Source organism: Chanodichthys erythropterus, chromosome 12 (assembly GCF_024489055.1).
Source record: "Chanodichthys erythropterus isolate Z2021 chromosome 12, ASM2448905v1, whole genome shotgun sequence".
NCBI classification, from domain to species: Eukaryota; Metazoa; Chordata; class Actinopteri; order Cypriniformes; family Xenocyprididae; genus Chanodichthys; species Chanodichthys erythropterus.
The window spans coordinates 17,505,976-17,532,372 of record NC_090232.1 but is presented as its reverse complement, the minus strand read 5'-3'; the positions used below and the strand labels follow the sequence as shown (position 1 = coordinate 17,532,372).

The window sequence follows — 26,397 nt, the reverse complement described above, 5'->3', positions numbered from 1 at the left end:
ATGAAATATGATTAGTACACAAGTGAAGTTAACGAATGATTCATTCACTTAAAAGATCAAGAAAGCTTAAACATCTTTATATAAAGTTAATAGGGTGCTATCATAACCCAATATCAAATTGGACCATGCAAAAGACGAAGATATATAACTACAAAATACATAGTTGTTCAATTCCTGGCAATTTGTTTATTCATCACTAGTTCAGTTCATATCAACATCCTATTGTCACAGACAAAATACTCAACCACATTCAACCTGAAGTATAAACACCATGCAGGGAAACAGACCAAAAGGAAAACAAGAGACTACTGAAAGTGGCCAAACCTTAGTATTCCAAAAAAAAAAAAAAAAATTTAAAAGATCCGTTTTAATCCAAAATGCAGCTTTTAACTGTATACTTGCTGAAAATACAAGCACTGCATTCTTGATGTGTGATACTAACTGATCAAACCCATAAATCCAGATCAGGCCACTTTCAGATCTTTTATTTGAGGTAGAGTATTCTGAGAAAATATAAAAAATAATCATATTTCTCTAGCTCTTTAAAATGGAACAATAAACAACAACAATAATAAAAAAAAGTATTTTCAATTTCTTGCGTCACAAACTTCTATTAGGGTTCTATTGCTGTGGCATACACCACTGAAAGAAATATAAATCATTCACAAGGACAGAGCGTAAAAGTGTGCATGTGCTTTAGTAAGCCTTTGACATAATAGTATAGCACCAGATTAATACTGTAATCCACAATCCATGGACTGTCCAGTAATGAACATTTACACAATTTAATATCACACTCAAGTCTACTCCTCTTTCCAGTATGTAAACATTCTCTCATCTTTCAGAGATTAAAGCAAACAGTTTTCTGGAGAACATGGACTATGAAAAATACTTAAATTGCAGATTAAACAAAAACTGATTGATTTGATCAAAATCCAACATAGGGAACTAAATGCTGCTGTGACTTGCATTGTCAAATTATTCTTCAGGACCAAACTAATGCTTTTCTTGAATGAAATTCCAGAAATTCATTGAAAATGTCCTTTTGTTGTGTGCTTGTGCCATTTGTTTGGAATTTAAGGGTTTAAAGGGACAGTTCACCCAAAAGTGAAAATCCTGCAATTTTATATTTACCCTCATGTTGTTCTAAACCCACATAACTGACAAACCAAAAATGTGACATTTTTGAAAATTATCCTGGCTGTTATTTTCCATTTGATGACAGTCTTTTAGGACTGTCAAGCTCTGAAATGTCAAAAAGTTATAAAAAGTAAAAAAAAAAAAAAAAAAAAAAAAATTAATATAATATAATTTTAATATAATTTTATGGACCATAACAATTTTATGGTATTTTATGTCATTTTGCTGCAGTCCCCATCTTATTTCACTTTTATTATATATAAAATAGTTATTCTTCAAACAGAAAAAAGTCCTGCAAATTTGGACGAGGGTCTGTAAATTGGCAGAATCATTATTTTTGGGTCAGCCGTGTCTCAAGAATTGAATGTGGCTCCTGATGTAAACTAATGTGCTTCACAGAGAAACACTGTTATAGTTATGCTCTCATCTTTAGAGGGATAGTCTACAAAAAAAAAAAAAAAACTTTTTTTTTTCAGCAGGAGAAAAAAAATCGTACAGGTTTGGAATGATATGAAAGTAAGAAAATAATGACAATTTTTTGGGGAGGACTATCCTTTTAATTAACTACACTATTGTGTCTTCAGATATATAGCATTAAGCCATCATTGTATGGAAGGGTAAAATGTAGAGGCTTATCCGTATTCTTGGCCTCAGTGATGTTTTCCACCAATAATCTTTGCGGTATCCAGTCTTCCCTTTCATTTAAGACTTGAAAAGACACAAGATAAGATATGGAGAGCATTAACAAGGGTCCCTTGTGTGGTGCCCGATTCAGTCTATAGATAGTTAGTTAGATGCACACTCGTACGTACATACACAGACTGTCAGCTGTACAAACAAGGCATTCTGATTGGTAAATTAAGGCTGGGTGTCGGCTCCGAAAGGTTGTCGAGCACAGTGCATCTTGATTGGTGTGGTCATCTGATATGATCAGATCCTTGCTGGTCCATGCAGAAGAGGAACACATTCTGATTGGTCCGTTACGTGAAATGAATCTTGCTTGGTCTTTTTAAAGAAGGATCTGAGCCACGTAGGGTGAGTGTGTGCTGGCCACTGCTGCAAGCAATGGAATGTCACTGGACTCAATCCTGGGAAAGAAAAATAAAAAGTTATACATTTGACTATATGCAGTTTTATTCACTGTCTGCATTTAGAATACCATAATGTAGCCTATACCTTAAGTGAAGGATTAGTGTCAATTGCTGCGTTCATGCCATGTCATAATTATCATAGTCTTAAGATGACAACATGTGTAGGTCTGTTCAGAGGTGTTCACATCCTCGGACTGGACTGGGTGTTTCTATGGCAACACTATCAACACCTGAATGAATCGGCAGCAGTCAGGTGGTACAAGTAGGAGCTCTCAGAAAATTCTGAAAAATCTTACAAGCTGTAATTACGAGCTCTATAAAAGATGTGAATGCTTTTTACAAGTTGAAATCTCGTAATTGCGGTAATTACAACATGGCGTGAACGCACCTAATAAGCAGGTAAGTGCGATCTTACCCCAGTGCCAGCCCCAGTTCTTTTACATGGACCCTGGTTTGTCCTCTCAGATATTCTGCTAAGGATCGACTCTTAAAATACACCTCCTGTAACCGGTCCTCCAGATGCATCACACACTGTTTGCATATACACACACAAATCAGAATCTACACTACTGATCAAAAGAAGAATTCTTTTATGTCCACCAAGGCTGCATTTATTTGATAAAAAAAAAAATAAATAAATAAAATTAAAAAAAGGAAGGTAAAAAAAAAAAAAAGTTTTAAAAGTAAAAACAAGAATAATGTGAATTATTATTATTATTATAAATTTAAATTTATATTTTAATTATTTTTTCTATTTTCTATTTATTTTAAAATGTAATTTATTTCTGTCAAAGCCAAATTTTCAGCAGCCATTACTCCAGTCTTCAGTGTCACATAATCCTTCAGAAATCATTATGCTAATAATATATGTACTGTATTATATATATATATATATATATATATCTCTCTCTCTCTCTCTCTCTCTATGGAAAAAATTAAGAGACCACTCCAAGTTCAGAAATCAATGTTAAGTGGTCTCTTAATTTTTTCCATATATCTATATATATATATATATATATATATATATATATATATATATATATATATATATATATATATATATATATATATATATATATATATATATATATATATATATATATATATATATATATATATATATGCTATAATATCATAATATGCTTATTTGGTGCTCAGGAAATATTTCTCATTATCTGTGTTGAAAAGGTTGTGCTGCTTAATATTTTTGTGGAAACTGTGGTATATTTTTTTCAGGATTCTTTGATGAATAGAAAGTCCAAAAGAACAGCATGTGTTTGAAATTTTTGTATCAATGTAAAAGTCCTTAGATCAATTAAGATAAATTTAATGCATCCTTTCTAAATAAAAGTATTAATTAAAACAGTAGTATGGATAAACATACTAAACACTGCATGTAAAAAAAATGTGAATATGTTTGTATGTGTGTTAAGGATACTTACAAAATCGGTTGCGATGTTGAGTGCATATAGCTGCAGAACTGATGTGATGAGCGTGTGTATGAGGTTGGACACCATCACATCCCTGCCCATCCGCCCGCCCTCACACACGCGCCTTTGACTCGTCACCACCTGCACACTCATTCGGTCTGTATCTGCCACAATGCACAGAGCCTCGGCCACTGGTTCATCCAGGGCCGGATGCTGCACACACACAAAGGTACACACTTTTTCCTAATGTCTGGGATAGATCTTAGTCAGATTAGATGGCATATTGAATTTAACATAGATGAAAACAAGGCTGTGAGGGATAGATTAAAGGCCCTTTCACACCAAGGATGATAACTATAAAGATTATGATAAATATATAGTTCTAAAAATCTTTCTAAATATAAAAGAATAGCAAAGTCCACACCACAAATATAATGATTATGATAATATATTTATCTGTACATTTATCATTATTCATGTGAACGGGCCTTTACAGTCTTTACAAGCACTGTATATAGGTCATTTATCATGTAAAATTTCAAAATTGTTTTATTAAATTTTTGTCTACTGACAAAAAGAGGTTTTGTTTTTCCGAAAGATGTTTTATCAGCTGAACAATTGGTATGTTGTTAAACAACAGCAAACTGAAAGCACTGTACTTCAATCCCACATTTTCCTCATATTCATTTCTGTCAAAAATGAAATATGGCACTACCCTGATCAAGGTCTATTTGAAAAGCTAAAATTCAAACCTTAAACTAACTAAAAGACAAAACACCAGTGCAAATATTGTCATATGATTGATTGTGACACTTGAAACATGAATCATTTACTATATGCAGTAATAACTGTAAATGTAATTGTACTTACGAGAACAGTGTGTTCCAGGTCAGCCATAAGGCACTGTTTGAGCCTGAGATCAGAACTGATGCCATGCAAGGCAAAGTCAGGCATGTACTGAGGACAGTAACCACCCAGCAAAGAACGGCCAAAATGATTAACACTGGCTCGACTCTCTACCTGATAACTACACAGAAACAAATGCAAATGATTATTGCAGCCTTCCTTGCAGAGGTGCCAAAACTTTTTACTATGAACAGAGCCCACCCCCCCCCCAAAAAAAAAAACTTGATTGAGAGCTATGGGCCAAAAATAAATACTCCATTAAATTCAAAGTAAAATTCATAAAATTTTACTAAAATAAATAAATAAATAAATAAAATCACTTTTCTACATTTTAATGCAAAAAAAAAAAAAAAAATGTTAAAACAAAAAGAGAAATTAATGTTGTGTTAATATTTTTGATTTGCAATTTTCTCTACTTTCAAAAAGGTCATATCTTTAATTTAATTTCCACTAAAAATGTTATGTTTCTGTTAAAAGCAGGGCAGGGCCGATAGCCATGGTAATGGAGCGAGGCTGGTGGCGTGAGTGCTAATGAGTGTCGACTGTGCGCCACACCGGTCTTGAGTCCCGTGGAGTAGCTCAACAGTGAAGGAGGAGAGAGGACCAGGCCTGGACTTTATGTTGTTGTTTTGTTTTAGTTTATGCGGGAGTTGTTCATGAGGGGCTGCCGCTTTACTTTCATTTTGTAGTGTTTATTTATTTTCACTACAAAAGATACTTTGATCCTTTGCCGGTTCCTGCCTCCTTCATCCCTGAACTTAAACTTTGTTACATTGGTGCCAAAACCTGGGAGGAAGGAGGAATCTGTTGTCACTGATATGGGGAAATAAACGGTCCAATCAAGCAGGGCTGAGCAAAGTCTGCCACCATGGACACTTGTTGACACTCGTGACACCGGCCTCGCTCCATTCCCACGGCTCTTGGCCCCGCCCTGCTTGCCACACTGTGCCTTTAAGATACCTTTGTAAATGCCCTTTTTGCATGTAAAATGATACAGCGCTGTACTGCACTTGCAAGCTTTGTCATTTTTTACCTCTAATATACCACTATGTCCAACTGCCTTGAGCGCGATGAGTGATGTATACGCGCTAGAGATCACTTCCAGCGCTTGCGTAAACTACGCCAGAGAGCATACACACCTCACGCACTGAATGCCGTGCGCGCGCTCAAGGAAGTTGGTCATAGTGGTGTATTAGAGGTAAAAAATTATATAAATACTGTTCGGTTTCTCGCACAAACCGATAGTTTCGTCACGAGCCGCAGGGTTTAATTTGGATTTGTCTGTGCATGTTTTTTTTACTCTCATAGATTTTGTTACCATTGCTATGCATTATACGACTGACAGACTGCTATTGTTGGAGTTAAAAATCATCATTTGTGTTCTACTGAAGAAACAAAGTCACCTACATCTTGGATGCCCTGGGGGTAAGCAGATAAATCTACTAATCTACTTCATCATAACTGGGTGGACCACGTTTGTGAACACTGAATAGAGAACACTGACGTGTAGATGTAAACCGTCATGTGTTCAAATGCATTTATCTGTCTGACATCAAAAAATTGCAGAAGTGTGCAAAAACTCAAACAAACAAACAAAACTCTATGGTGTGTTTTTAAAGTACAACGACTTTCAAAAGGTCAAATACAATTTTATGTCTCATGACAAAACCCTTTAAAATTAGGAGAGTGAAATTAATTTGCACTTACTTTGGCAGTGGTAACTCATACTCCTTTTGTTCTGTAGCCACGTACAGTTCATGCGGTGATGTTTCCTCATCATCACTGTCACCCAAAGCACTATCTGAGCTCTCGTTCCTTCGTATGTCACTCAAAATCCTTTGATGCAACTTCCTGTCCAATCCCCGCCCACACCCCACCCCAGTAAGACCGCTGGCTTGTCCGTCATTCTCTGCCTCCCTGGGACTGCCAATGTGAAACTGCACCCTATGCAGAAGAGGACTTTGATTGGCCAAAATGTGCTCTAATCCACCCCCAACAGAGTCACCGTCTTCTCCAAAACATTCCTGTCCCATTTCTGTACATTCAGGCCTGACAGTGGTCGATTCCAAACTGGGAGATGGGTTAATTGATTTTGTATCAGTCAAAAGCTTCTGATCATTTTGTTCTACAAAATGGACATTGCCCAAGCCAGAGTTCAGAGCTTTTTCACTGGTTTCGATAACACTAAGAGAGGGCTTTAATGGGTCTGGTTTTAGGGGAAATGTTTTTTCATTGGTCCTTTCACTTCCAGAGGTGGGATCAGTTGTTTGAGAGGTGCAGGGATTGGCTGGATTGTTCATTTGTCCTTGAGGTTGTACATGCTCCTGCAGGTCTGAGCAGCGAATGAAGTAGGATAGAACATACAAGACTCGCTGTACCAGCTCCCTCCTGCGTCCCACGACCACCGTTCGACACACTCTCACTGGAGAGCCCAAAGCACCATACAGATCACCTAAACAACACACAACAATATAATACAGTAACGAAACTGGTTATTAGTTGCAAATGAAAACAACTGTAGGACTTCCAAATTTTCTTTTTAAAAGACAAATATAACAACATGTCCTTTTTTTATGACGGCTCAACGAAGTCAAGTTTTTTTATGGAAATAAAGAGAATGCAAGTATACCATTGGTCTTCAACAGAGGATTGGGCAATTATTCTTTGATCTCAAACAAATTTTTGTGAAAAAATGGAAAATATGCATTAAAAAAAATACATTGTTAAAATTATTGTTTTAATGATGTATGAGAATCATAACGTATGCATATTTTGTTTAAATAGAATTATATCAGATTATACAGAATTCAATTGATGTGCAGAGACAGATGTTGAAATTGCTTCAAACTTGGCTCATCCAATCAGAATTTTATAAATCTGTTTTATAATAATATTATTTTTATTGTTTTGAGTATTTTTAACTCAAGTGCTAAATAATGTGATATGAAGCTGTTTTTGCATTGCTGTCACACTTATGCTTCATTTAATGTGAACAATATTATATTTTAGTTCATATCCATCATAAACATAAAATAATCAATCGAGTTACTTGCCTTAGTTAAGTTTTCAATTCATGGGATGAACCACATGGTTATTTGAAGAGGTCATATTATGCCCTTTTACAAACTCTTGATTTTGTTTTTGGAGTCTACTAGAACAGGTTTTCATGCTTGAATGTTAAAAAAAACAAAACGTTTCGGTCTCTATGAAGCCCCTCCTTCTGATATGCGCAATGTGCTCTGATTGGTTGGCTGGATCAAAAGGCCTTTATTAACCCATTAACCCACTGGAGCTGTATGGATTACTTTGATTATGGATGGATAATTTTTTTGTTGTTGTTGTTCAAAATGCAGGCCCCCATTCACTACTATTATAAACCTTGGAGGACTAAGGATATTTTTTAAATATATCTCCGATTGTGTTCATCTGAAAGAACATAGTCATATGCATCTAGGATGACTTGAGGGTGAGTAAATCATGGGATAATTTTCATTTTAGGGTGATTTTTCATTGATGTGTTCATTCCCGGAAGAAAACAATCAAGTTTAGAAACAGTGCTTATTCATATAGAGAATAACTCCCTTTGGAGTGACTTTGTATCTTTGCAGACTTATCATGCTCAAACAGCAACATGACACACTAAAGAAAGTTGAAAATGTAAAAAAAAAAAAAAAAAAAAAAAAAAAAGCATAATAGGTCCTCTTTCATTTATAAAACAATTAATTTGTTAAAAAAACTATGTTGTGATTTGTACAGTTACTGAGATATGCAATGAATTATTCAAGATTTTGATCATACCACCCACCTGTGCTAATGTGATGTCCAGAGTGCATTGTATGAATATTTGTAGGAGTATATATTTATGTTTTGAGTGAATTTTTACCTAATTGAGCCCACAGTGGGTTGTATGGGTGAGATTTTGCCAACAGATCCACGGTCTGTGAGGCAGGTTTCTGGCAAGCAGGTTTGATTGGCGGCAGGCTGCTGGGCATCACAGTGGGAACCCAGGCTAAGTGATGCGTAAGAACAGCAGTAAGGAGAGCTGAGAGAAACCTAGACAAAAATGAAAGGAATAGTTCACAAAGGTCCCACCAGAAATCAATATAATAAGGCAATCAAGAGGAAATCACTCATGACTGACTGCCGCACAGACACACCTTGCCAATTGTGTTTCCTGACACGCTTAGGATCAGTGATGGTGATGGAAACAAATAATTGATTTTCCAAATATCCCTTTGATTACACAGTACTAGTAAAAGAACAGGGTTAAAGATTTGAAGTAATATGTTTAGTTGAAAGGTTAAAGATCACTGACTGGCTCTTGGCTCCATGTTCCATCAGCAAACTCATCTCCTTCAGGAAGCGCTGACACAGTAGGTTTCGCTCGGTACTTTGGGATATCATGGACAGCCAGACTGGCTCGCTGATGCGAGGAGCCATGTACAGGTTCCACACCGTCATCCTACAAACCAATAGAGAACCAGATGAGACTAACGCAAATCAATATTCAAGCTGATGGATCTCAAACTAACAATATCTTCTGCAACAAGTTGGTCATGAAACAAAGAATGTTTAATACTGTAGGGGGCATCAAGATTCAAAAGGGGCATTCACATTTGTTCTGTAGTTTTAAAGGAGGCAGAAAAAGAAGCATGAAAATACATTAAAGCATTACTGTAAATTTAAGTGCCATAGTCACTGCCTTGCTGAATGCTTGAAGAAAATTGTCATATTCACTGCTACAAAAATAGTACATTGAACATTAGTGTTGTCAAAAGTTCCAACTTCGGTAACAAGTCGGTACTGAAATTTTTAAAAAATATGACAATATCAGCATTTCCCCTAAGCATTTTTAGTGCCAAAGATGTCCATTTACAACATGTTTTTGAAGCGTTGATCATTGTAGCCAATCACAGACATATCTGTTGAGCGCTTGAACACAATGGCCAATCAGAGGTGTTTAAGAATCCACTTAACAGCACTGAAAATGCTAGGGGGAAATGCTGGTATCGTTACATTTTTAAAATTTCAGTACCGACTTGGTACCGAAGTCAGTACTTTTGTACATGAAGAATATAACACCAAAAATATAATGTAATGTAATGATATCAGCACCACATCCCTCTCACTTTCACCTGAATTCTCCCAGTGCTTCCATCACTCGACACAGGTAGACCTGCACTCGCTGACTGGACTCTGCTATCCTTCTGCACAAAATCATTGCCTGAAAAACAAATCACACACAGTTTGAACTTTGAAGTACAGTTTAAAAAAAAAAAAAAAAATTAATATATATTATATATATATATTATATATATATTATATATATATTATATATATATATATATATATATATATATATATATATATATATATATATATATATATATATATATATATATATATATATATATATATATATATATATATATATATTTATATATTCAAAAGTGGCAGTAAAAACATTTACATTGTTAAAGAAAATTCCATTTCAAATAAATCTTTCTACTCCTTTTCTATCTACGCTGAAGACTGGAGTAATAGCTGCTGAAAATCCAGCTTTACCATCACAGAAATAATTACATTTGAATATATATAACAGTTATTTTAAATAGTAATAATATTTTACAGTATTACTGTTTTACTGTATTTTTGTTCAAATAAATGAAATCTTGGTAAGCAATGTATAAAACATTAATCTAGGCACCTTGCAGTTGAACTTTGATTCAGGGACTAAAAATCCTATTCAGAATATATTCTCCATGCATTTCAATTTTAAAGCAACACCACTAGATTGATAAAAGTAACACTTAAATTAGTTTACTCTGATACACCCATCGAAACTAAACAAGCTGGCATAATAAACCAGTATCAGTCTAGTTAGTTGTTTTCTTTGGTCTGTAAATAAAGATTGTTCAGCCCTTTTGCCCTATTTTTGTAACGTTTTTCTAAAAAAAAAAAAAAAAAAAAAAAAAATATATATATATATATATATATATATATATATATATATATATATATATATATATATATATATATATATATATATATATATATATATATATATATATATATTATATACACATACACACACACACACATCTTAAATTATGATGATACATTTTTCCATTGTTTTGTGCCCTGTCCCTACTTCAGATGTTACTCTTAACAAATAACTTGCCTGCATTATCCTACTTACCCTCTCGATGGCAGTCTTGAGTTTGTTCATGTGAGACTCAAACAAAGGAAAATGGGAGAAGAAAAACTCCTGAAAATTGTGGTTTTCCTCTTCTCTCTCTGGCAGGCTTATAATGATGCTGATGGCAATCTTCTTCCTCCGGATCATCGCAGGGTTGGAGCTGCAGCTCTCGTCAGACAGGTTGAACATTTCTTCAGTGCTCCTGATGCACAGATGAACACAAATTCATCTAACGTATCTGTCCTCTATATCTTCTGATTTCTTACTTGTGGAACATAAATTCAGGCTTACCAGCGAGGCATGGGGCCATGCTGAAGACTGGTGGCCTGGCTACGGAGCCATCGCCGCTGGTAACTGCTGGCACAGCCACTGCTGAAGGAGGAACCAGGTGAGGGTAGGGGAGTGGCCAATAAACTGCTCAAAGATGCTGGAGAAAAGGAAAGGGGAGTTCACAGGTACATTTACATTATAGCAAGACTGCATTAAGGATGTTCTGACTTTATAGAACTTTCTAAATGTATGCATACCTGAGCGAGCAATGCCACTGTCTCCATCCTCACTGTGTCCTCTGCTTGGCATGTCCACTGGATTACTGTGGGCTGAAAAAGAGAGTCATTACACATTCCCTCACATTCATCTGCATTCTGAAGAATGTAAAGAAGCGTGTCCGCATTGCTTCATATTGTGGGTGATTAGGTGGAAGTGTTTGGTTCCCAAGCCCGTTTCGAGAGAGCATGCAGATTAGTATCTCACACACACACACACACAAACAACACCTGCAAAAGTGTGGTGTACCCATCTGAAAGTGTGTAGTTAACCCCCATAACCTATAAACCGTGCAGTCTCATCTGTAACTATGGAGCTGACCCACAATGACACTGTTCACACTTGGTATTTGAAACCATTTTAGTGATTCAATCACAACTGTACAGCAGTAAATACATAAATATTTTGTGATCCAATCACAAACCAAATTGTGGTCACAGGAGATGCATATTAGTATCAGGCGTAAATAGCATTCTGTCTCAACTGTTGTGATTGCATCACCTAAGTTTTGTTAATACAAGGTGTAACCCAGTGCCAAAGGCAGAGGAAGTGCATTAAGTGAGGGGCCTAAAATCAATCAAAAGCTAAATAGTCAGAAAGAGCACACAGCAGATAATAAAACATAGGGTGTGTGCATGTGAGATCAACACATGCTCACGCTGCTTCAGAATCCCTTACAAACCTGCAAAGAAAGATGCGCTCCGAGCGAGGCAGAGCAGAGGAGCGCTAGGTACACGGCAAACTCCTAAAAAGAGGAGTGGTATATGGCCATGTTGAGAAACAGTATGTTTGGGTGAAAATCAGAGAAAGATTTATTTTTAGAAAAAAAAAAAACAGGTGAAAGTGCTGTTCCGAAACCCTGAGCTGCCATGCTGCCTACATATGCAGCTGCTTTCAGCATCCCTACTAATATTGGAACCTCATTTGTGACCAGTTTGGAACAATGCATGCTCCAAGCTCACAACTGACTTCAAAAGAGTGCAACAGTCAGATTCGGGTTTTTAATGATAACCCTTTAAACAGTTAGTTCAAAAATTAAATTTATGCCTTTAATTACTCACCCTGATGTCGTTCCAAACCTGTAAGACCTTCATTCATCTTCGGAACATAAATTATGATAGAAAGCAATGTAAACACCATACTTCAAGATCCAGAAAAGTAGTAAAGACATTAGAAAATAGTCCATGTGAAAATAGTGGTTCAACCTTAATGTTATGAAGCGACGATAATACTTTTTGTGTGCAAAAAAACAAAACAAAAATAACGACTTTATTCAACAATTTCTTCTCTACCCTGTCAGTCTCGGACACAGTTGACACAGTGAATGCAGTTCAGCACTTCCGTGTTTACGTTTGAACGCCGGCTCAGTATTGGCTGAGGCTGTTCACGTGAGCACAACTGACACAGCCAATACTGAGCCGGCGTTCAGACGTAAACACAGAAGCACTGAACTGCGTTCACTGCATACGAGTCTGACAGGGTAGAGAAAAAATTGTTGAATAAAGTTATTTTTGCACACAAAAAGTATTCTCATCACTTCATAACATTAAGGTTGAACCACTGTAGTCACGCTGACTATTTAAACAATGTCTTTAATACCTTTCTGGGCCTTGAATGACAGAAATTGCGTTGCTTTCTATAGGATAAAAAACCTCTTAATTTGTGTTCCGAAGATGAATGAAGGTCTTACGGATTTGGAATGACAAGGGTGAGTACTTAATGACAGAAATTTTATTTTTGGGTGAAGTAACCCTTTAAAGGAATAGTTAACCCAAAAATGAAAATTCTGTCATTATTTACTCACCCTTGTGTCGGTCTAAATCTATATGAATTTCTGTTGAGCACAAACAAAGATACTTGGAAGAATGTCAGTAACCAAACAGATCTTGCCCCTATTTACTAACAAAGCAAGAAAAATAAATACTATGGTAGTCAATGGGGTGCGAGATCTGCTTGGTTACAAACCTTTTTCCAAGTATCTTCCTTTGTGTTCAGTAGAACAAAGAAACTCATACAGGTTTGGAACTACTTGAGGGTGAGTAATTGATGACAGAATTTTCATTTTTGGGTAAACTATCCCTTCAAATGGTTGCTTTGTTATGAAGCGACGAGAATACTTTTTGTGCACAAAACAGAAATAATGACTTTATTCAACAATTTCTTCTCTACCCTGTCATTTTACCCAAGTACTTTGAAAGTGTAGGGAGCCTATTATGTCATTCACAATGCTTCATGGGTGCAAACGGTTGCTTAAGACTATTGGGTGCGATTCTGATTGTCACGATTCTGATTGTTTGAGATTTCTTTGAACTTTTAAAAAGGATTACTTATATTGAAATAAGTTGAAATAATGCAAGCTGGTGGCCTTAAAGGCCATTCTCCACAGGAGAACATATTTTTAACAATAACTTATATATGCTTTTATTAAAGGATTAGTTCACTTTCAAATTACAATTTCCTGAATTTCCAAACGGTTGAAGGTGAAAATTACAGTTTCAGTGCAGCTTCAAAGCATTCTACACGATCCCAGATAAGGAATAAGGGTCTTATCTAGAGAAACCATCACTCTTTTTTTTTTTTTTTTTTAAATTAAAAATTATATGTTTTAACCATAAATGCTCATCTTGAACTAGCTCTCTTCTTCTTCTTCTTCTCTATTTGAATTCCGGCAGTGTAGACACTGCTAAGTGTATTACTGCCCTCCACAGGTCAAAGTTTGAACTAATTGTTATATACTTGCACTAGCATATTGTATATGACAATTTAGTTCAAACTTTGACCTGTGGAGGGCAGTAATACACTTAGCAGTGTCTACACTGCCGGAATTCTAATACAGAAGAAGAAGAAGAAGAAGAAGAGAGCTAGTTCAAGATGAGCATTTATGGTTAAAATGTATAAAGTTTTAATTTTTTTTTTAGAAAATGAGTGATGGTTTCTCTAGATAAGACCCTTATGTAACGTAGTTCGTATATACGGGAAGGAGGAGGCGGGAACCGGCGAACGTTTAACAAAACTTTAATTCCAAAATAAACAAAGAACAAAACAAAAGTAATGCCAGCAGACCCTCGCGGACGTCTGCCGGCCACACAAACATAATAAAACATAAAATAATATCCAGGCCTGGTCCTCTCTCGTCCTTCACTGTCGTCACTCCTTCTTTTATGCTCCCGGAGCTCCTCCGTGAGAGACTCAAGGCCGGTGCGCCTCCCAGGTGGAGCTCGTTAACTCTCGCGCCACCGACCTCGCGCCGTTCCCTCACGGCTCTCGCCCGCCCTGGTCGCCACACCTTATTCCTCGCCTGGGATCACGTAGAACGCTTTGAAGCTGCAATGAAACTGTAATTTTGACCTTCAACTGTTTGGAGGCCATTGAAGTCCACTATATGGAGAAAAATCCTGGAATGTTTTCATCAAAAAACCTTAATTTCTTTTCGACTGAAGAAAGAAAGACATGAACATCTTGGATGACATGGGGGTGAGTAAATTATCAGGAAATTTTAATTTGAAAGTGAACAAATTCTTTAATAAAAGCATATATAAGTTATTGTTAAAAATATGTTCCGCTGTGGAGAATGAGATTTTACAGTCGGGGGCTAGAACTCCCTCCCCCCACCCAACTATAGAGTTTGATGTTAGAAAGCCAACTGATCAATACTCTAAGCATAAAAATACATAACACAGATAAATGTTGGGTAAAAATAATCCTTCTTAATTACATTGAAGCAGCATAAATACAACACCTACCTTTTGGAACAGCCTTTGTGACTGGAGCAAACATATAGATTGCTGCCTATGTAGGCACTCTGTAGCTCACTAGGTTTTGGAACAGAGTGTGACAAAATAACAAAGAAAGAAGAAGTGTTTGTACTCATCTTACCTATGCTGCTGGTGTGACTAGGAAAAGTTTGGCTCATTGACTCAAAACTGTCTTGCAGCCTTCAAAAAAAATAAAAAAATAGAGACAATGAGTGATAGAGAGCAGATTAGCAGCAGATTACAGGTGAGAGAAAAGACACGTACGTATTTGTACTTCCAGTGCTGCTGCCAAACCGGGTAGAAAAAACCTTACTGACCATCAGCTGCGGTGGAGACCTGTCACATACACAGTGTTATTGCATAGACACCGCTGATACCTGTGAAATATATTACATTTACATAAAATACTCACCGAATGTGGTGAATTTTAAGAGTTGAACCCTTGTAGCTCATGGAAACTGAGCCAAACATCATCTCTCCAAGCATGTTCACGTCTGAAGCCGGTCTGGTATACTGAACATACATACACAAGTCAAATGTGACAAAGTATTCTATGTAGCCATAAATACACAGTGCATGTTGGAATTTTATGATTAGAATTTATAAAAGAAATTTGACTAATGGATTTCCATGATACTGACTAAATGCCTGAGCGTAAATGTTTTTCTACGCAAACCTGATATGTAGGAGGCTTGTCTTTCTCACTTGTTTGGCCTCCGATATGGCAAGCACCACTCCGATTGGGGGGAGTTTTGGTTTCATCAGCAGTCTGTAAGACGAATGAAACAATTGGCCACATCACACTGTGCCTCTCAATCTTCAAGGTTATCATAGAATCAAGGGGATTTTCGCTACAAAAATGGGTACTATGTATGCATATTAGAGATGCACCGATGTATCCAGAACTGGCTACATCTTTGTGAAGGTTTATCCTTTGCATGTGGTTTTAAGCCCTACAAATTTAAATATTCAAGCGCAAAAAGACACACGAAAAACAACTTAATTCTACTCACTGTGTGAGAAGTTCGCACACATCCATAGCACGGGCCTGGAAAGCGTTTCAGACAGCATGCAAATACTGAACTTGGCTTCTTCTAATTCACACAAAATTATATCAAAACGGCTGTCTTGGTGAGTATTCTTGTAAACATAGTTGATTATGTCTTAAATGAATAAAAAATAAAACGCTTGTGTAACAGTATATTGGATCCGTGCAGCTCTTAAAGTGACAGCAGCCTAATATTCCTGCTGCGCTGCTGTCTGCATTTTAAAACTTCGAATGAGTGAGTGACAAATATCGGTATCGGCCAATAATTGTTAAAATCAGTATCGCCCCAAAAAAATCCTATCGGTGCATGCCTAATGCATATTAAGGAGATATGTATACTACTATTCAAAATACGATTTTTTTTTAAATTAATTATTACAATTGAATAATTAATTGAATTATTACAATTAGGCTTTGAGTGACAAGTACGATCATAGCAGAACATAGCAGAATCTGAAGTCAGTGTGTTCACGCTGCCGCTGAGCCAAAGAATGAATGAAACAGCTTTTCAACCACACATTATCATTATTTCTGTTACAGTAATTTGAATAATCACAGAAGAACTGTCTGGGACAATAGCTTATAGTTCAGATGTACAAACTGATGCCTATGGTAACAATCAAAAAGATTGTATCAATTACATTGTTACACCAGTAGGTGGCGGCAAGTGACTGTTAAAAAATGTATTTGTCATTGAATCATTCATTCAAAAGATTCAAAAATGCTGTGTGAAGTCTTTATGAGGGAGTCATTAAATCATTAATTCAAACCGATATGACATTTTTTAAATAGACTGCAGCAATTAACATTTTGTCAGAACCTCTAGTAAATTATGTTATTTTGTTTAGTTGTCTATTCAAAATAATGTGAGACAACAACAAAATAATGAATTTATCCAGTGCAGTTCTAAAAGAAATAATATTTCTCACAGATATTATGTTGTGCAATGATGTGGGGATAAAATAAAACAAGGAAAAAAATTATGATATGAAAGTGTCTTTCAGTGCAATATTGCACCATAAGAGACAATTCAATAGAAATGCACACGCGCACACACACTGTTATTCTGTCTCTCTCTTTGTGACAAAAGCTGAAGAGCTGAATAAACAGACCAATCATGTGACAACTTACTGACAATAAATCACACTCTGTTCAGAGAGAGTCAGAGACATTCAATAACAACTGTCTAGATGCATGAGTATAGATGGGTTGGCATAAAAAAATATAATAAAACTCAATATTACAGTGAAAATAAAGTATGCATATTGTGATGAAAAATCAGTTTACACATCAGTTTAAACTTTTGCAGTAAATTAATGTCTAATTAATGTTTTTTCCTTTTTGCCAAAAGTTAACTTTTCATGTTTTCTGACCAATGTTCTTTTCATGTGAAATAAGAATATTTTCCTTCGTTAATAGCCTCTTTGCAAAGCCCATGATACATTGTAACATTCTTCTAAAACAATCTGTGCAGAAAAGTGCTGCACAAACTCTAAAGGTCAGATTAAGACTGATGTGATCAGGGACATTTCAGTGATGTTTTTCCTCTTACCCTGAATGTATCATAAAGATAAAATTATAAATAAATTACTCTCAACATTATCCCATTAAAACATCCTTGACGTGAAAAGTGTATAATTTACAAAAAAAAAAAAAAAAAAAAATCTAAATCTAAATTATACCAAAACTTAATTTTAAATCAAAAGTCAGTAAACAGTAATACTAATCCAAGATACAACCCATACACTCACTCTCATGAGTGTAAAACGCTTTGACCCAGTTAGCTGAGCAGTCACACCTGTCATGAGATCCAAGCAAGCTGGATTACAGAGCATGTGACTCCTCCCAAAACAGTGCTCATAGACCCCCACCCCACACACACACACACACACACACCACATTAGCCACTTACCGGCTCGGATGCGTCCAGTTTATGTATTGCTTTGGAGTCAAAGAGAACCTGGCGTCCTCTTCTCTCACAGTCTTGATACACAATCAACCTGATCTGAGCTAGATCGAACTCTGCAGATGCCCAACTAAAAAAACAAAAATGAGAAACAGAGGACATTCTGGTCAGAACATTCAAAAACAGAAAATAGTACTTACTGTACAATTTCTACAGACCATTGCAAAAGCCAAAAAAAGGGCTTCAGACCTTTTCAAAATGTCAATTCTTAAACAAATAACTGGAAATGGTTCACTTGAAATTAACGTATTTACTTACAAAGTTTAAGCGACTTTTAAGTAAATATCTTACACTAGTGTTTAAAAGCTATGTCATTAAGATTAGGTCATTATTAATGTTTTTGTAAGTCTCAAATGTTCAAAAGGCTGAATTTATTTGGATTAAAAATACAGTAAAACAGTAAAATTATGATTTTTTTTTTTTTATTATTGTAATGTATATAAAAATGTAATTTATTCCTGTGATGCAAAGCTGATTTTCAGCATCATTACTCCAGTCTTCAGTGTCACGTGATCCTTCAGAAATCATTCTATTATGCTGATTTGGTGCTCAAGAAACATTTCTTATTATTATCAATGTTGAAAACAGTTGTACTGCCTAATATGTTTGTGGAAACAGTGATACCTTTTCTTCCTGGATTCTTCGATTAATAGAAAGTTCAGCAGCATTTATTTGAAATAGTTTTTCATAACTATATAAGTTTTTACCATCACTTTTGATCTATTTAATGCATCCTTGCTGAATAAAAGTAAAAACAAACAAAAACAAAAAACATTGCACTGATCCAAAACTTCAGAATGGTAGGGAACATTTTGTTTTTTTCCCCTCACAAAATGCTATTGTATGGCTTCAGAACACTCAGAATATACCATATCAGTAATTTGGACTACTTTTAAGGTGCTATACTTGTCTTTTTTCACTTATTCAGTCATTCACTTAATTCACATGGGAAAAGAGAAGCGTGAACATTCTTCAAAATTTCTCCTTTTGTGTTGCTCAGAAAAAGTTTCAAAGTAAATAATTACAACTTTTTTGGGTGAACTATTCTTTTCATTTAAACCATAAAACTGCAAGAACTTTCAACAAAGCATTTAATTGCACCATACCTAAATGAGCAAAAATACTTTTTATTAACACAAATACACACACCCTACCTGCTTTCCATCCTGCTGTATGATATCAGACACTCATTTCCAGCCTCCAAGTACTACATTCACATCCAAAATAGATATGAATAACAACCACAAGATGCCCGAAACTGGCCAAGAGAGCAGCTGATGGCACGGAAAATGGACCATTCACATAGTTGCATGTTTCTTCTATTAAACATCAGAAGATCACCACAGTTTAACAACGGAAAACACAGGCACACCGTCTCCATCTCCGCTTGTCCGGGCTCTGAGTGCACAAGTCACACGAAACCACACACACACACACACACACAAACACACACATACACACAGACACACACAGTGTGTGGTGTCGGCAGCACCCCTTCTCTCTGGCTGCGTAGATGATGCAGTGTGTTTGTTATATCAGTGTCCATGTGTGAGTTGGCAATCACTATGTGTCTGTTTGCGCTGAGCTTACGGACTTTGTATATGGACTGCTTAGTGTTAATGTGAGTGTGTATGTGCGTGATAGACGATACATTGCTCAGTCCTTTCCAGCCCAGCTGCTGAACAATACACTGCTATGCACAGGCCCCCTTTATCCTTCACACACACGGAGGGCACAGGCTCTCTTTATCCTCTCCTACTGAGACTTTGCCTGAGTGTGTGTGTGCCAGTATATAAGAGAGAGACAGAGGGATGGAGGGAAAGAGAGAGAGAAAAACACTTGCTTGGGGTGGTACTGCCACTACGCATTCACACAAACACACACACACAGACCCTAGAAGTTATATTAGTAACACTCTACATAGATGCAATGGGTTTCAGACTAAGATAATACCAAATCATAAACCGAACTCTCACAAAAAACCTGTTTACATTATTAGATTTAAAGCAAAAATCATGTATGAGCCTTTCAAATAGTGAAAAAACACTTCAATTGTCATGACAAGTTTAGTTTCACTATGGTTGTGAGGACATTTTCAACCATTTGGCCCTCACAAGTGTAGCGAAACCCATACACACACAAACATCTAACTGACAGTGATTTACTTTTAAAAAGAACAATGCCTCATAATAAATTAGCCTTGACACATCCTTTTTGGGATTTTCCTCATACTTCAGAACACATGATCAGCAACCGCTGTGTCACATGATCAGTAGTACACACACTGAGATTTCACTGATTGACAGCTAGAACCATTTCAGATTGGCTGAATGAAATCTGTCTGTATATAAGGCTGAACTGGAACATTCGTTTACAAATTCTACATATCCGCTGCCATCCCTTGCGTGTTTGTTGATTAAATATTTTGACTAATTTGATCATGCTTTCACCAAGCACTAACAGTCTAGTATTCTTAAATCCATTTACCATGTTTACTGCTACCCCAATAAAGTCCAACAAGTTAAATGCATCAACATTACTGCTTCAAGATCAAGCATAAAAGATGGATTAATACAGCACATAAGCTGCATTTGAAGTGGCAGATATATATCACAAAAGACTCATTTACCCAGACAGTTTAATGCTGCACAGAGGCGGCACAAGAAATGCAAGATGTTGCAGTTGAAAAAAGATGTTCATAAAATGAATGTTTTAAATGTGAATTATAAATTTAGATGCAACTACAAATTATAAGCTATGAATATATAAACATGAAAATGAATATGAAAACAAATTCAAAATATAAAAACTATTTAATCTATATTATTTATTAAATATATACTAATATGTACTCAGTTTAAGGCTGCTCTAATGCTGCATTTCATTTAGGTAGAAGCAAAGCAGCATCATAACAGATTCGGATATTAGGGGCTGAGGTGGGTCAAAGCTGCATTTTTTACATTGTTTAGATTTTTTGTTTGTTTTTTAATTTATTTTTAACAGAAGTTGAGAAGTCATAGAGTCTACTCAAAGCAGCCTTAACTCTGCTGTGTAACAATGCCTTAAGAATGTACTACATGTTTCACGCATGCATATGCAAGCTAAACTGGCAAGGTGTCAACCGAAGAAAAAAAAAAAGATTTGGACCAGATTCCTTTCATAAGCAAACAAAGATGTTACAATATTTGTTTAGTGGCCGATAAAGCACACACACACACACACACACACACACACACACACACACACACACACACACACATTTAGTGTACCTGTTCCGTGAAGCATCCTCTGGAATGAACAACCACCTTGAGGTGGTTTTCTTGAAACTCTTAATCTTCATCTTCAAAGGTATTCCACAACAGAGAGTGTGTGTGCGCATACATGCATGCGTAAACTCATCCGGTTCTCCTAAAAAAATGACTTCTTACTTTGTCTAGAAATAAGTTCTCCAAATCAAACGGCATTTATGAAATTAAAAGATGATGAATTCGAATAGCGGGAAGATTCAGATGGAGAGACAAAGAAAAGAGATATTTTTGGGTATCATGTGTTCAGAGACTGAGGGGTTTCTACTCTATCTATCTGATGTCAGATTGAATACAGCTCTAAAGTCACATGACTGTCATACACACACTCACACACCCTCTCACAAAGCATGTGATCCAAACACAGTCATAGGACACTCTCACTGTCCAAAGTTGCAAACCTCAGCAAACAAACCAACATGTACCCTTTGCTAACACTAAGAATGCATGTTGCAACACATATTCAGTCAGTCATATGCTTCACCCCCACACAAAGAGAGAGTAATCTTTTTCAAAACGTAAAGGTTCACTGTGGAATTTTTCCGGCAAAATAAATAAATAAATAAATAAAAAGATCATATAAGTAGCCTATTAAAAGCTGTTTTTTTACGTGGAGTGGGTCTCCTCATGGAGGCAGACATTTTGAAATCACATGACGAGCAGAATACTTTATCCAATAACAGTGTGTTATGGAGATACTTTCACTCGCAGAATAAACAGCGCATTTCTACTGTGGCATCAGGAATTAAAAACTTTTACACTATCAACACCTATAGGTGCTCTGTTGTGATTGTTAACTAACAGGTGCTGGTCATATAATTAGAATATCAAAAAGTTGATTTCTTTTACTAATTCCATTCAAAAAGTGAAACTTGTATATTACATTCATTCATTACACATAGACTGATATTTCAAATGTTTATTTCTTTTAATTTTGATGATTATAACTGACAACTAAACTGAATAATAACTGAAAATCCCAAATTCAGTATCTTAGAAAATTACAATATTACTTAAGACCAATACAAAGAAAGGATTTTTAGAAATCTTGGCCAACTGAAAAGTATGAACATTAAAAGTATGAGCATGTACAGCACCGATACTTAGTTGGGACTCCTTTTGCCTGAATTACTGCAGCAATGCGGCGTGGCATGGAGTTGATCAGTCTGTGGCACTGCTCAGGTGTTATAAGAGCCCAGGTTGCTCTGATAGCGGCCTTCAGCTCTTCTGCATTGTTGGGTCTGGCATATCGCATCTTCCTCTTCACAATACCACATAGATTTTCTATGGGGTTAAGGTCAGGCGAGTTTGCTGGCCAATTAAGAACAGGGATACCATGATCCTTAAACCAGGTACTGGTAGCTTTGGCACTGTGTGCAGGTGCCAAGTCCTGTTGGAAAATGAAATCTGCATCTCCATAAAGTTGGTCAGCAGCAGGAAGCATGAAATGCTAAAACTTCCTGGTATACGGCTGCGTTGACCTTGGACCTCAGAAAACACAGTGGACCAACACCAGCAGATAACATGGCACCCCAAACCATCACTGAGTGTGGAAACTTTACACTGGACCTCAAGCAACATGGATTGTGTGCCTCTCCTCTCTTCCTCCAGACTCTGGGACCCTGATTTCCAAAGGAAATGCAAAATTTACTTTCATCAGCGAACATAACTTTGGACCACTCAGCAGCAGTCCAGTCCTTTTTGTCTTTAGCCCAGGCGAGACGCTTCTGACGCTGTCTGTTGTTCAAGAGTGGCTTGACACAAGGAATGCGACAGCTGAAACCCATGTCTTGCATACGTCTGTGCGTAGTGGTTCTTGAAGCACTGACTCCAGCTGCAGTCCACTCTTTGTGAATCTCCCCCACATTTTTGAATGGGTTTTGTTTCACAATCCTCTCCAGGGTGCGGTTATCCCTATTGCTTGTACACTTTTTTCTACCACATCTTTTCCTTCCCTTTGCCTCTCTATTAATGTGCTTGGACACAGAGCTCTGTGAACAGCCAGCCTCTTTTGCAATGACCTTTTGTGTCTTGCTCTCCTTGTGCAAGGTTTCAATGGTCGTCTTTTGGACAACTGTCGAATCAGCAGTCTTCCCCATGATTGTGTAGCCTACAGAACTAGACTGCGAGACCATTTAAAGGCCTTTGCAGGTGTTTTGAGTTAATTAGCTGATTGGAGTGTGGCACCAGGTGTCTTCAATATTGAACCTTTTCACAATATTCTAATTTTCTCAGATACTGAATTTGGGATTTTCCTTAGTTGTCAGTTATAATCATCAAAATTAAAAGAAATAAACATTTGAAATATATCAGTCTGTGTGTAATGAATGAATATAATATACAAGTTTCACTTTTTCACTTTCAAACTTGTTTTCTGTTTTTGTAGACCTACAAATTAACACTAGGATCTGTGTTTTATGTATCATCAGTGAGTACCTATGGAATACCAAAGCTGTTGAAATAATAAATAAATAAATAAATAAATAAATAAATAACTATACAAATAAATGTTAAAAAAAATAAAATAAATGTGTATTTATATTGTTTTTTTGCTCATTTATGTATAATTGTATTTTTTTAAACATTCATTTCCACATTTATTTATGTATTTATATCTACATTTATTTATTTCCACATGTACTTATTTATACATTTATTTTAACATTTATTTATAGTTTTTTTTGTCCATATGCTAATGAGGGGGGCGTGTTTTACCTCAGACAGAGAAATCAAGCTCAAGCGACGAGGGAAAATCTTTGAGGCCACAGTGACACCTTGTGGTGTAACCAAAACAAAATGTAAGAGGTGTGCGGACACCTCTGTGCATCCCCCTTTTCTCTGATCTGTCAACCTTTTCTCCTGTCCTCTATACTGCAACGCGGTACATGGCAACCGTGAACTCACAAATTATTTCCAAGAATTTGCTTACAGCGCAAGATAAAAAAAATAAAAAATCTATCTTTTCAAGGCTGCTGCTTGTCAATGACAAATCAGAGATTTCTTTATTCATACTAACCATTAAAACTGCAGTTTCCTTTTATGTGATCTAAAACAACCAAGAGGAAAATATGATTTTTGCTTTGATTAGGCCTAACCATTTTAAAACACTTAACGTGGCTTAATGTATGATACAAACTTCAGGCAAGCAGATGAGCCCAGAATATGAATGAAATGTGATAAGCGATTTGCATTCATATTCTGGGGTCATCTGCTTTCCTGTATAGTTGGCTTATATCTTATATCTTAAACTGTATACTTAATTCGGGACTTCATAGGGCTGCACGATTTGGGGATAAATCTAATTGCGGTTTTTCTGGTTAAAATTGTGAAAGTTGCCATGAATAGGAAATTGCAAGTCTTTTTTTCCATATTGTGACATATATCTGACTGAAACAACAACAACAACAACAAAAAAGGCAGGACTTGACTTCTTGATCCCTGTCCTGAAAATAATTTGATTAAAGATTACAAGGGTAGTTAGGGCACATGCAGTTTTAAAAAAATAATGATATGAACGGATAAGTCGTTTATAATAAATACTGCAATATTCCATAAAAACCCATTTTGATTTCATGGTGATTTTAAAATTTTAACACCTAACTAAAATGAGTAAATAAATGTAACATTTTTAAGATTTTTCCTCATCCCCAGGTGTCACTAGACTACTTATTTTTCTGAGAACTTTCTATGGCCCTTTGATACGTTGTTTTCCTCTAATTTCAGTTGACAGCAGATAGAAATAGGTCAGATTTACCTGCCTGCTTTCTACTTTGTAACCATAAAACCCCTTTAATTGACAACATATTGAATTGAATGTAATATAATATACATTAAAACGTTCGAGAATATAAAATAGTAATTTGTATAAAATTTTTTACAAATAAACATTCCTACTTTCTACCCATAAAAACCCCTCTCCATCCACTCTGACAATAATAAAGCAACAAAGAGAAAACACACAGCAGAACCCATAAACGCCAAATAAATGCAATCAGGGGAAAGAAACCTGTAAAATCTTGCAAGTATTGTGCAAGCATAAATGCACCAGAAAAGTTACATAACGCATGGACTCGCGATCAGCTGACTGGACGCGCGCTGCGCACAACTCGTGTGTGTGACTCCACAACACCACTGACACATATAGATTAAGTAACACTACGGCCTGCAATTGATGCCACAATAAAATTATGATCATAATCTCCTACATATTTGCACAAACCTCTACTCTTTATTGCAAACGAAACAGCTGTGGGCTGCAGAGAGGTCAGCTGACAAGTGTCATATAATAAAACGCTCAGACTGGGACGCGCAGGTTTGAAGAGCGCGTTACTGTATATGCATAGGTGTATTATCTGCGCGTGCTAATGGTCTTACCACTGCTCCGCTCCCCTCGAGCAGTCCCGGGCGCTGCCGTTACCGACGGCTTTCTTGCTGAAGAGCTTCTGCAGCAGCGTCGGCATGCTCGCCATCTATTCACAAACACACAATCTGGGATTCCCGTTTCCCCATCATGCTGCTGGAGTCATGTGACATATGCACCAGCTCAGCTGCGACACCAAGCAGACCGCCAATACCCCACGAGCGCTCTCTACTGAGTGGACACAGATTCACAGGCGGCACGTGCAGAACGTGCTTAACGTGCCATAGTGTTTTCCTCGTTTTTTTTCATCATTTGCACATAAATTAGTTATTTCTATAAGAAATGAAAAAAAAAAAAAAAATATATATATATATATATATATATATATATATATATATATATATATATATATATATATATATATATATATATATATATATATATATATATAAAGAGAAAGGTGAAGGAAATAAAAAGCAGATTAAAAAGCTAAAGTGTAAAATGAATATAAAATAGTTATCTGTATCAAAGCAAAACCATCAAAAATTATTTTTTTAAGTATGAAAGAAACACATATAAAAAAAAATACTACAGCATTGACCATTTCATCGTGTGAATATAGAATCTTAATATATGAAATTATATACCGGC

At 36.1% G+C, this 26,397-nt stretch overlaps 1 protein-coding gene across 5 annotated transcripts; it reads right to left on the bottom strand.

The window, feature by feature from the left end:
- Window positions 1–180: 180 nt before the first annotated feature.
- Window positions 181–25,898, bottom strand: fnip2 (folliculin interacting protein 2). 5 transcript variants are annotated; one of them, XR_010896726.1, is made up of 19 exons: window positions 21,351–21,790; window positions 18,028–18,151; window positions 15,744–15,836; window positions 15,480–15,580; window positions 15,332–15,403; window positions 15,189–15,247; window positions 11,995–12,057; window positions 11,294–11,365; window positions 11,058–11,193; window positions 10,767–10,968; window positions 9,703–9,791; window positions 8,883–9,029; window positions 8,451–8,620; window positions 6,275–7,019; window positions 4,532–4,688; window positions 3,674–3,874; window positions 2,647–2,762; window positions 2,317–2,451; window positions 181–2,228 (listed from the first exon to the last, which is right to left on the bottom strand). XR_010896726.1 is itself a non-coding variant. In XM_067404438.1 (18 exons), exons 1-18 carry the CDS (start codon window positions 25,853–25,855, stop codon window positions 2,150–2,152), a joined length of 2,721 nt encoding a protein of 906 aa, XP_067260539.1. In that variant the 5' UTR covers window positions 25,856–25,898; the 3' UTR covers window positions 181–2,149. The 5 variants fall into 5 exon arrangements, 4 of the variants coding, with proteins under 4 accessions (XP_067260539.1, XP_067260538.1, XP_067260541.1 ...); XM_067404438.1 differs by lacking the exons at window positions 2,317–2,451; window positions 21,351–21,790 and adding an exon at window positions 25,761–25,898; XM_067404437.1 differs by lacking the exon at window positions 2,317–2,451 and having other exon boundaries at window positions 21,351–21,789.
- Window positions 25,899–26,397: the final 499 nt, after the last annotated feature.